Source organism: Oreochromis aureus, linkage group 22 (assembly GCF_013358895.1).
Source record: "Oreochromis aureus strain Israel breed Guangdong linkage group 22, ZZ_aureus, whole genome shotgun sequence".
Taxonomy (NCBI): Eukaryota; Metazoa; Chordata; class Actinopteri; order Cichliformes; family Cichlidae; genus Oreochromis; species Oreochromis aureus.
In genome coordinates, this window is record NC_052962.1 from 22,761,967 (window position 1) to 22,773,563 (window position 11,597).

Consider the following 11,597-nt stretch of genomic DNA (forward strand, 5'->3'; position numbering starts at 1 on the left):
TCAATACAGCACTAGCAGGCGCTCTGGGGCGACTTCTAAAAGGGAGCCGCTGAAAGAAGAGGTGGCCTTTTAATATTGCCTGATTAAATCATTGCCTGCAAAATGTTCAGTCTTTACACGTTAAAATAAAAATATAATGAATCATATGACGAATATTTGCGTTATAAGCGTTATTGCGTTCTATCCATATTTACATTTAAGTTTTTTTTTTCTTTTTTTAGTTTGAGGTCTTTTAAGTCGGGCTTTTTTCTGGTCCTCTGTGCAGCTGCTGGGGTCCTCCTACGCCACACAACAAGCGACGCTGTCAGCATGTTGTAGACAGGCTAGAGGTGAAGTTACAGAGACCGGAGGTAAACTGATGGTAAATCTGCTGCAGGAAGACTTACCTCTGATTTGTGTCGATACGAGTGTTGCGGGAGCATGTGGAGCCGCCTCGTCCTCCAGGCTTTGCTCGGCCAGCCTGCCGCCAGGAGCTTCTCTCTGACTGCTGCTCAGGTCGGTGTTTCCAGAGGCTCTGCGCTCTCCTGCAGCACCGCAAATCTCTGTGCTTTAGCCTGCTTTTACCCTGTGCATCCACTGTGCTGAAGCACAGAGATTTGTAGTCTCTACCAGGTTATTTAGATTTTGTATAACAAAGTTGACACCAACTACTTTTAGTTAGCTTATAATAAACTGGGTTTGGACGTACCAATAAAATAAATGCAGTTTTATACAGAAATCCCACAATAAGCACGACTCTCATAAAGGTTTAAGTCTGAAGTGCTATTGTGGTAGAGCCAATTAAATTATCTAGAAACCTGCTTGAGCTAGATCCGTCAATTTGTTAAGGTTATACAGACACTCAGGAGCATATATGCTAAAAACCATCTAAACACCCACCTACGTGCCTTGAATGTACTTTATTTTTGAGAAAGCTAATGATAGTAGGGACTAGAGATTTAGCATAATGCCCATTAATACGCGTGTCTTTCTTCTGCACTATTTTCAGGTAGATATTTGATGGCCAGAGGGTTAATTTCTTGTTGTTAAAAATATTTACATAAAAATATCCTCAGGATGTAAAAATTACAGTTATTATTGGTTGGCTCACTTATTTTGTGGGTGGATGTGCCAATTGGAAGGTTGGTGGTTGATGTAAGGAGCTTGGAAAGAAAAGTGTCTGGACTTCTTAAAGTTTCTTGAAGACATTTCACCAAGGTGAAGTCCAGATGCTTTTCTTTCCAAGCTCCTTAGACTACGATGACCTGGATGACTGAGAACCTTCACAGACATGTTGGAGGTTGATCCTTGGCTCCTCTAATCTTCATGTTGTAGTATCATTGGGCAAGATACTGAACCCCAGATTGCCTCTCATGCATACACTGCACTGTGAGTGTGTGAATGTTAAGTTAAAAGCACAAGGGGGAAAAAAAAAACCCTTGTTTGAATGTTTGTGTGTGAAAGGGTGACTGAGGCTTGTAAAAAGTACTTACCTGAGGGATAAAGCAATGTACATGTATGAATATATATTTATCAACCTTAATAACATTCTCAGTACATTAAATTAATGATTTGAAGCATCACAGAAGCTAGAGTCCAAAGTCACCTGTGGTTGCTTGATGTTTCCGCAGAACACAGTCGTGGTGGAGCGATGGTGGCAAGTGCCCTTGTCCAAAGTAGGGAGTCCACCGAGGCTTCACCCTCGAAGACACAGAATCTACAAGCTGGTCGAGGATACCAAACATGCTCCTAAGGAGAAGATGGAGCTCATCCTGACTCAGACAGTACCAAGTGAGTATCACAAGGAAGTTTAAACGAGTAAAGATGTGTTTTCTAAAATTCTTTGTAATATGAAAACATCTTTTTTTTTTCTTTTTTTTTGTGACAGAGCTCGGCGGGCGAGGAGACACCGTGTTTGTGAGAAAGTCTGTTGGACGAAACAAGCTGCTGCCTCAAGGCCTCGCAGTGTATCCATCACCAGAGAACAAACAGATGTTTGCAGAAGAGCTACGTGTGTGTACTCCATTTATATTCCATCATATATTTCAAATGTATTAAAGAGCAGTACTCAACATCACCTTTGTTTGTTTGTTTGTTTTTGTACACACAGCTTTTGCGCGAGGGGAAAACAGGAGACAGAATCCAAACCCGCACAGGACAACTGGTAAGTTTCATGTCAGGCGCTTTTGCTCAGTGCAACAGGTAGTTTTTAAACAAAGATTTTAACAGGGGTTTCTTTCTGTTTTCAGACTGTGGAGCTCCTGAAATGCTCCAAGCTAAAGATAAACAGAATGCCCTCCGAGGAGTTTCAGCTCAATAAAGAAGTTGTCTGCAGACAGTTTGCCAAGAAGGTGTGATGCCTCAGTTTTTATCCATGTTTCTAATTAATTCTGTTAACCAGATAAGATATTCATATTGTTTTTGTTCCTTTAGTTGGGGATAGTGGTGCCACCTCATGCACTGAGTCTTCCATTTGAACCTATTAAGGATGTAGGTGACTACTGGTGCGATGTCACGGTAAGATAAACTATATCAGTGCATCTCATGGGCAACCATTTGCACGAAGTGTAGCTTCGTATCGTGTCTTTGTAGCAGAAACAAGTTGTAGTTACTCAATGTAAGCGCCATGCTGCAAAAAAACAATTGTTTTCCTATTATTCTTATAATAAATAAACCTTTAGTTATGCATTATTTATTTATTTTTTGGACTGCTGTTTTACCAGATAACACACTGCTCATGTTTCTATATGTTATGTCTTTCAGGTTAATGGCTTGGACACTGTTCGCGTTCCCATATCTCTGTTCCCATACGAGGATCCGTCTGCAAGCTCTCAGCGGCAGTTGAAAGCCCAAAAGCGGCAGCAGGCAGCTGCAGCTGATTCAGAAGCTGCTGATGAGGAGGACGCCATTTTAAAGGTGGTTTCTGACGCAGCGGCAGAGGCCGAGGCTGGTGAAGAGCCTGCAGGATCCACTGCCGCAGCTACACAGACAACAGCAGACACAACAGCACCACCAAGTGGAAGCCTGAAAAAAGATTAAAGGACTCAAAATGTGGATGAAGTTTGCCTGTAATACACATGTGTGAGTAGCAACAGCTGTCTGTGTGTTTATTAAAATTGCTCAGTGTCACCTTTCTGATTGTTTTGAACAGTGTTAAAATAGCCGTCCATCTTGTACTGCTTATGTGGGTCCTGGTTGTCGGGGCAGCAGTCAGATACCAACACTCCTCCCTCTCCCCATCCACTTCCCAGGGACACTGAGGGGTTCCCAAACCAGCTAGAGGCATAATCTCTCTCCAGTGTGTCCTATGTCTGACACAGGGTCGCCTCCTGCCCAGGAAGAGGTATACTGGCAGTGTGGAGGTGTAGCATCTCCACTATCAAGTCCTCCCGAATGACCAGGCACCTTACATCTAAGGGAGAGTTGACACACTTTAAAACGCAATATTTATAGCAGTTTTTTAAATCAGTTTTCAGGATTAGAATAAATAACACAAAACTGGTGAAGAGCAATCAGGATCTGCTGCAGCAGCTGGACAGGAAACCTTTGAGTGGGATAGTTTGTTTTACTGTATACAGTATGAGTATTATTGTGATAGTAGCAATAATGAAAACTGCCCATAGACATACCAAGTGTAAGCAGTCAGGAAAATCAAAAGTTTATTGATCAATTTTAACTCGACAACGCACAAAAGTAAATGGTAAACCAAAAACAAACATTATTCCGAGGAATGCTGTTTAATATGTCATGTTAGTGGAGTGCCAATACAGTTGTGTGGTTTGCGAGTCGTTACGTGAGATTTGCTGAAGTCAAAGCTCTGCAATTCATTTTCCCGTCTCATCGGCGTAAGGATATACGAGCAGCCTGTCAGCTTCTTTCTTCTGCTCGTGTTTAGAATTTAGCTGTAGTACTTAAACTTTGAGGCAGATCAGATTGTGTAATTGTTTCTGATAATTTGTTTTCTGATAAGAGTTCACATTTAAAGGTGTTTGACAACACAAGATGTATGAAATGTATTGCATGTAGAGGAAAACTGCCTCAGGTTTGAACACTTCTGCTGTCGGGACAAAGAACAGAGGACTCGTGGAGGCTTGACTATTGCTTTGGTAAAGACAAAATGTAGTTACATAGAGTCTGGAGATATAAAAAGCATATTTTTACTGCTTTCCATCTGAAAGAGAAAGCTGAACAAATCACTGAATTTCCCCCCAAAATTTGATGTTCAAAGAGAAGAAGACAAATACATACAAAATGTTAAAATGAATGTAATCTCCATTTTTAAGGTGGGTGTTTTGCTTTTAGCACCGCCCGCCAGATGCTGCTACCAAGTTAAAAATCATATTGATTTATAGTCTTCAATGATTCCTCAGAGCAAGAAGACAATGAAGTTCATGTTTGGTTCTCTGGTCTTTTTCAGTTTTCCATTGGGAGAAAATGAAACACACATTAAAAAGTAAGAAAAATAAAACTTTTACAAACAAAACTAGGTATCATAGTTATATAATAGCAAACTTGTTATTACTAATGAGCAACTGCAGCAAGTACATGTTTATCACAAAACAGTCGATCCTGTGTGCAGATATGTAACATGTCACAGCTTTCCAGTGACTCCAGCTTGTTTAAAATGAATAATATCCAGATTTCATTAATAACTTGTATCATTCCCAGAGAACCAAACCTTTGTTTCTGTAGATCACAAAGAAGTACAACATGAACAGGAAGCATAAACATTCAAAGGAAAAACATTTAGAATAATGGCCACTTCAGAGTCACTTTACATCTGTTCTGCCAATGACTGAGCAAAGGTACCTTAAAAATACTGTTACATAAGTATAGTGCCTCTATTTAATATAAATGACAGTGAACGGGGAGTGTAGCGGCTGTGGCTGGATCTTAGATATAAGAATAACACCTGGTCAAACAACAGAACTACTGAATATTAACAGGTCAACACAAATACAGGATGGAGGGCAGGAAGGAAAATCTGTATCCAGACTGTATGCTTATTGTTTCTAAACATTTTTCCTCTTTGTGGAAGTATATTTGGAAAGCTCTACTCTAATTTCTGTATTCCACCACAGTCCACAGTCATGATGTTTAGAAGCCATATTTGGCCTGGGTCTGCCGGCGGGTTAACCTGTTTTCTGCCCAGTTGTTTTTCAGCTCCAGCTCACGTTCCTTTGCCTGTGAAACGACAAAGAAAGTAAGAAGTGTTGTTTACTTGAACAGATTTTCCATAAGAAGACAAGAGATCCAGCTACAGTGAGCTAAACCATGTGGGATCAGTAAAGTATGCAAATCTAACTCTGCGGGCCAGACTACAAGAGAGGGAACACCTTTGCATAACAAAGCTAACACTAGCATTCTGGCAAAGATAAGACCAACTATTTAGCTTTTCCTAATCCTTTGTGCAGGCTTCTTTCTTGCAGCTTATTGTGCTAATCATTGGCACACTGCAGCTGACAACTAGGCTTTAGGTTAGCCCAGTACAAACAGGCCACCAAGCAGAAGTAAGACGTGTCTACACATGCTGCACAGAGTGCAGATTTCCACTCTGTCTCACTTTCAAAACAAGCTGAAAAGTCATCTGTGAAGTTGGACATCGGCTACAAAGTCTTGCGTGAAATTTACATCATACAAATCCACAATGTGCGTTTTAGCAGCACCCACCTGGTGGATGAGATAAGTTATCTGATGTTTGCGTCGCTGCTGTCCTGTAGGTTGTTCTCCTCTTTTCTGTGGAAAGGTAAAGAAAAGCGGGTGTTACATTAAATTAAAGAAAATATTCCATCTTAAAATCATGCTGTGCATCAACATTTTAGTGAGAGGAACATAGGGCAATCTGTTGCAAAACAAAAGAGGAAGTGAGCCGATCGGGTCACCTTGCTAAAGGACTGCCGCTGCTGCTTCTCTTCGGTCATGTTCTTGGTCATCCACTGCTGGTTGCCACTCAGCTGGTCGTCACCTTTGATCTCCAGAAACTTCACCTCCTCTTTGCCCCTGTTTCTTTTCCCCTGCAGCCGCATGAACTGCAGGACAAAGAAAATACCGGTTAACCAAAACCTTTTCTTAATTAAGAGCCATTCCTGAGCCTCTAGTTGAGGACAAAACAATGATAACACCATAGAGCACAGGTACAAAAATCAGCCTATGTAAATAATAGAATTTTCTCTGATAACAAATAAGAAAAATGAGGCACACAAGTAGCATAGTTCTTACCGCTTCATCATCAAACATGGCTGAGTTGCCGGGCTCTTCAGCCTCTGCTATTCCCGGGTTGGGATCTTGGTAATATGGCTCATTGTAGTATCCCTGTTCAAGCAAAAAGAAGTAGGATAACAATATAATTCATTCATGTTAGCTATATTGTGACTCTTGTAATTGAGATTCTGACACAGCATTCATACTTTAAAAGATATCTGTATCTTAACTGGAAAATACTGAAATGCAGGCATGTCTGAACTAACATGATTTATGACTTATTCGTGAGGGGAGAATAGGATTTTGAGTCACACCAAGTATTTTAGGGTAAGCTGGCATCATCTAATTGAACATAATAACTCAAGTTAACAGCATGAATCCGATACATATGTACAGTATAAAGTCATTATTACCGGAGGAAAAGCCTCTGGGCCTGCTATGGGTTGTTGATATTCATTATATTGACCTCCCCACGCGCCACTTGTCTCGTGTTTTCCCCCAAAGTCGAGAGGGGCATCCGACTGCCCCGGTTCATCAGGAGCTGCAAACGGAAGGGGCTCTGCAAGGGCTCCTGGCTCAGGGTCCAAGCTGGGGACGACTGCAGGTAGAGGTTGAGAGCTCTCGCCTAGAGAAAAGTAGTTCTGTGGGGTTATGTCCTCTTCATTATCCTGGTCATCTGAAGCTATCTGTCTAGCCAGCTGGAGGGCAGCTGACTTTGCTGCAGCTTTGATGGCGGAGGGAGACGCACTAGAACCAAGACCATGCGCAGGGGTTCCAGGTTTGGGTGCTTTCGGTTCTTGCCGTTTAGTTAGCGAATGAGGGATCAGAGGTCTGTCCGTCTCCTTCACTGTCAGGTTTTTGGGTTGTGGCAGAATGGAGGACAAGCCTGTACCTGCACCCTGGCAGAGAAAGGAGATATGGGTTGAAAGAGAGAGGAAATAGCAGCTACATCACAGGAGAATGTTGTTACACTATGAAATCTGAGGAAAATAAGATATTCTTTGTCACTGTTCCTACTTTTTTTATTTAATTTTAACCTCAATTAAAGAATAGAAACAATGAAAAGAGTGAAGTGGCAGACCAGCATCTAAGTTAGAAATCATGTAACGTGTATTTGCATGCAAATCACTGTGCAAGCCAGGTTAATCTGCAGTGTTTTATAACACTGCATTTAGATTTTGTGTACACAAGCCTATAACATGTTTACGAGCTCATTACACTGAGGTAACATTTTATTCAAGAAACAGCATGGGGACCTTTCCCCAGCACCAACATTTGCGCCTCACTGGTATATATCTATGTTGGACTATATCAATGGCTGTTTTGTATTTTTAGTATTTACTACCATTTTATCTAATCAAAATGTTATCTCTGACGCCAAAATGTGTTTGGTAATAAATAATAAAACTGTCAGGAGGATGGTATAGCTCACTGGTTGAGCAGGTGACCCAGAGGCTACTGCATTTGCTGAGTATTGTTCCCCCTGCTTTCTGATCCCTTTCCTGTCTAAAGCTGAAATATAAATAATATTTTTCTCATATGCTAAAGTTTTAAGTGTTTTTTGCAGCGTTAACCATTTATTGAATTTTACTAAGTCTCCAAGGAGAGAAAGTCATTCAGAAATATGTTTGCATGCTTAATGTGGAATAAATGTCTTGATGCATGCTCAGTCGTCCAGGTAAGTAAATCCCAAAAGGTTGATTCTGTTCATCTGTTTCAGTGGGAGAAACAGTTAGTCACTCATCCAAGTGACTTCTTCAGTCTCAGCTGACTGCAGGTTTCCCCAACCTTTTAAACAGTACATTTGCACAATAACTGAAACCAGCCCACTGAATGAACAATGGGCTGTGAGGTCAGTTTCTTGATCATTAATATGCAAACTGTCATGACCATTGATCAAAAACCACTGATCAGTGGCCATGAGTACTGCAGTCAGCTGAGACTGAAGGAGTCACTTAGATGAGTGACGAAAGGTTTCTCCCATTGAAAACGCTACGTCCAGATGAACAGAATCAACCTTTTGGGAATGTGGAATAAACTTCACATAACTGCATGTGTCTGATTTCCTTACCTGATTTTGTAGTTTCTTTGCTGCTGGTTCGTCATCATCTGAGTCCGACTATGAACAAGAGGGTTACAGATCATGAATTAAAACCTTATTTTGTATCACAGTAAGTGCAAGAGGTATGAGCAAACAGCTGAAGTGGCTCAGTACTCACATCCTGCCTCCGGATCTGCGGCACGGTGATCTTGACGGGCTCTGTCCGTTTCCTTGGTTTGGGTAGGCTGGAGAATAAGCTTCCCTTAGATGGCTGAGGCTCTGGATCATCGGCTGATGAGCTATTCTCTACTGCAGTGCTCAATGCTGTCTTCTTGGCTGGCCCTTCGGTTCTTCCTGCCGATACCGGTTTTTTAGGAGCAGGCAGGAGTGAGAAGAGCCCTCCTGCGCTGGGTTTGCTCGGCACGGCAGAGGTGGAGGTTTCCTCCGAGTCACTCTCATCACTGCTGCCATAGGCGACTAAAGACATGTTTGCTGATGTTATTAAAGATGAGCAATCTGCAGAAACTCGTGGACATGGATAACCTCTTCTCCTTTATCTCAAGAAGCCGTACACACTCACACTGGCTTATCCGACGAACTGACTTCTGTTAAAAGGTAAGGGAATCTCTGATCGCTAAAGCAGCAATGATAACGACATGAAGCCGAACGAAGCTGTAGTAGAATATAGCGCAAGGAGTTAAAAGGGGTCGCCGCAGTGAAATGACTGACTCAAAGCTCTGTCCAAGTTCGCAATGCTAGCCAGTGTTAGCTAGGCCACCGCAACAAACGATATCAGCTAGCTGAGCGCTGTGTCCCAGAAAAAAATCAGCTCTCCTTAATAGTGCTATTATAAATAAAACAGCAGCTGTGTTGTTTCACACCACAATGCAGGACTTTACTGTGTTGTTTCGCCAACAAAATAAGCTCGTTTAGTCCCTTGGCTAAATCAAAACATTCGCCTCCATCATTCGTGATCGAAAATGCGACAACTGCGCAGCTTTTTGCGCAACACTCTTCTTCTTCTCCGCTTCATTAATCACATTTTAAACAGCTTCAGACCATTATCGCCCCATATGGTTCAAATGGGGAAACAATATGATTTCGAAGCATATCTATACTTTTGATTATCAGGACTGTACCAACAACTGGCGTCAGCCTTTAAAATGTTCGTATTTTGTGCAGTAGATTTGTAGTAAACTGTTCTGCTTTAGTCATTTTAAATGTATAAATATTTAAAGCACAAAATTATACAGAAATCATAAAAAGTGAAGACTTGAGCATTTATACATTTTGTCCTCTTTTACTCTTGCCCTTCTGAAGAAAATGCCAAAACAGTCTTTAAACAATAGTTGAAAAAAAAGAAAGAAAAGAAAGTCAGTGACCTCAGATAAGATTCATGGATGTATAGAAGGATGATAGACAGGGGGCTGGTGTGACAGAGGAAGATAGAGTGAGACAGAGGCAACCCCGAAACGGAGCAACTAAAACAAGACAAAGAAGAACAAGCCACAGTAATGTTTAATTCAATTTTATTCATGAACTGACACTTCATGACAATAGCATGAACTACAGGAAAAACTAGGCAAAAGCTCATGAAATGCAGTATATGCATATAAACACACCTGGAGTAAAAATAGGTGAGTGGAGGAGAAATGCTCAATGTGCAGCTTCTCCAGCTCCAGGGTTATCCTGTTTATTTCTTCTCATCATCGTCATTGTCTACCCATGCACGTCACAAAATTGCAGCAAACTGTGTACATAATAATATTCACATCATCAAATGGGCGATTAATGTCATGTGGTGTGGTCTAAGCCTATCGAAGAACTAGATGAGAAGGATCAAGTCAGAAACAGGATTTAAACCTTTATGCTTCAATTAAAATGTGACACTGGAGCTGTCTGCTTGTTGAGGTAACTGAAAGTTTTTCTCCTCCTTTATATAATTGATTTGTGGCCATTAATGGAGGATTTTTTTTATAGGTTTCCATGAGTGGATTGTGAAATGAGAATGGATGATTAATCTTCGATAGGTGTGTCACCTTTACCAGACAGCCTGCTGGGCTCATGCTTTTGCACTACAGGAACTTTAGTCATATTAAATCTGAACACTGTGGTATGTTCGCAGGACTTTAATCTCTCTTTACATTTTTTGGTTAATCTAAGATGTGCTGTGGTATGAACCACTGTTGCGCTTCACAGGATCACCAATGTGACCACCAAGGCCAGCATTACACAAGTGTGAGATAAATATCTGCAATCAACGATGATAAGATTGCACAGGCTCTTGGTCTCACCCAGTGGAAAGATTTGAAAGAAACTGTATTAAGTAATTATTATAACTAGTGTAGAATTTAGAGTCTGTCAGAGTGCCTGTGTTACCTGATTTAGCAAAAGTTTGTAAAATTTCCCAGTTACTTTAAGCTTTTGTTAAAGCCCACTTGTTAAAAATCACAGTCCTAGTGGGTGTCTTGTTTTTTGAAAGCCAAAACCTCCTTGGTGTACATCAAAAATGCCAATACATAGGAAACCCCCTGAATCTGGTTGATTAAGAAAAATAATAAAGTTACTCATCAGACTTACTACTAATTATCTTGAACATTTGTACTTTTTTTTATCCAGATATTTAACTCCTAGTTAAGTTCCCTATTAAATCACCTAGGGTTGTAAACATATTATAAACATGGCCTTTTTAAAGACCTTTTGGTGAAGTGTGAATTGTAGGCTCAGTTTTCCACCCAGTATGGTCTTCTGCTATTATCACCCATCTGCTTTAAGGTTGCTGTTCATTCAGAGATGCTCTTCTGCATACCTTGGCTGTAACAAGTAGTTATTTGAGTTTCTATTGCAATCTTATCAGCTGAAAGCATTTCTATCCAGAGAACTGCCATTCACTGGATATTTGTTCTCTTTCAGACTATTGTCTGTAAACCATAGAGATGTTTATAAAGGAAAATTAAAAGGATATCAGCTTTTTCTGAAATATTCAGACAAGCCCTATTTCTTTTGGCTGCTCCCTTTAGGGCTTCTCACAGCTGATCATCTGTCTCCTTCTCACCCTGTTTCTTGTATCCTCTTCTACATGAGTGAAGCTCCTCTGAGGTTTCCCTCTTTTCCTCCTGCCTGGCAGCTCCAAATTCCAAACGTTTAGTCCAGTATATTTAGCAGCCCTCATCTTCACATGTGCAAAACATCTCACGCTTTGTCTCCAAAATGCTCAACATGAGCTGTCCCTCTGATGTGCTAAGCTCCTCCAGCTCAGCTTCTTGTCTTTTAGTCAGCTGTTGCTGTTATCTGATTGGCCGATTACGCTAACGAGCAGCTGTACCTAATAAAGTGGTCGATGTTGCTTTTAGGTGAGTTAATTACTGTGGTGCTT

General features: G+C 41.0%; 2 protein-coding genes across 3 annotated transcripts; one reads left to right on the top strand and one right to left on the bottom strand.

The window, feature by feature from the left end:
* Positions 1 to 265: 265 nt before the first annotated feature.
* On the top strand, positions 266 to 4,927 carry mrpl9 (mitochondrial ribosomal protein L9). 2 transcript variants are annotated; one of them, XM_039605710.1, is made up of 8 exons: positions 266 to 495; positions 1,611 to 1,770; positions 1,868 to 1,992; positions 2,090 to 2,143; positions 2,229 to 2,330; positions 2,413 to 2,496; positions 2,743 to 3,060; positions 3,231 to 4,927. In XM_039605710.1, exons 1-7 carry the CDS (start codon positions 421 to 423, stop codon positions 3,016 to 3,018), a joined length of 876 nt encoding a protein of 291 aa, XP_039461644.1. In that variant the 5' UTR covers positions 266 to 420; the 3' UTR covers positions 3,019 to 3,060; positions 3,231 to 4,927. The 2 variants fall into 2 exon arrangements, with proteins under 2 accessions (XP_039461644.1, XP_031595350.1); XM_031739490.2 differs by lacking the exon at positions 3,231 to 4,927 and having other exon boundaries at positions 2,743 to 3,108.
* On the bottom strand, positions 3,615 to 9,216 carry prcc (proline rich mitotic checkpoint control factor). Its single transcript, XM_031739488.2, has 7 exons — positions 8,400 to 9,216; positions 8,252 to 8,299; positions 6,594 to 7,079; positions 6,199 to 6,291; positions 5,862 to 6,008; positions 5,650 to 5,715; positions 3,615 to 5,163 (listed from the first exon to the last, which is right to left on the bottom strand). The coding sequence occupies exons 1-7, from the start codon at positions 8,706 to 8,708 to the stop codon at positions 5,077 to 5,079; spliced, it is 1,236 nt and encodes a 411-aa protein (XP_031595348.1). The 5' UTR covers positions 8,709 to 9,216; the 3' UTR covers positions 3,615 to 5,076.
* Between the last annotated feature and the right edge of the window lie 2,381 nt (positions 9,217 to 11,597).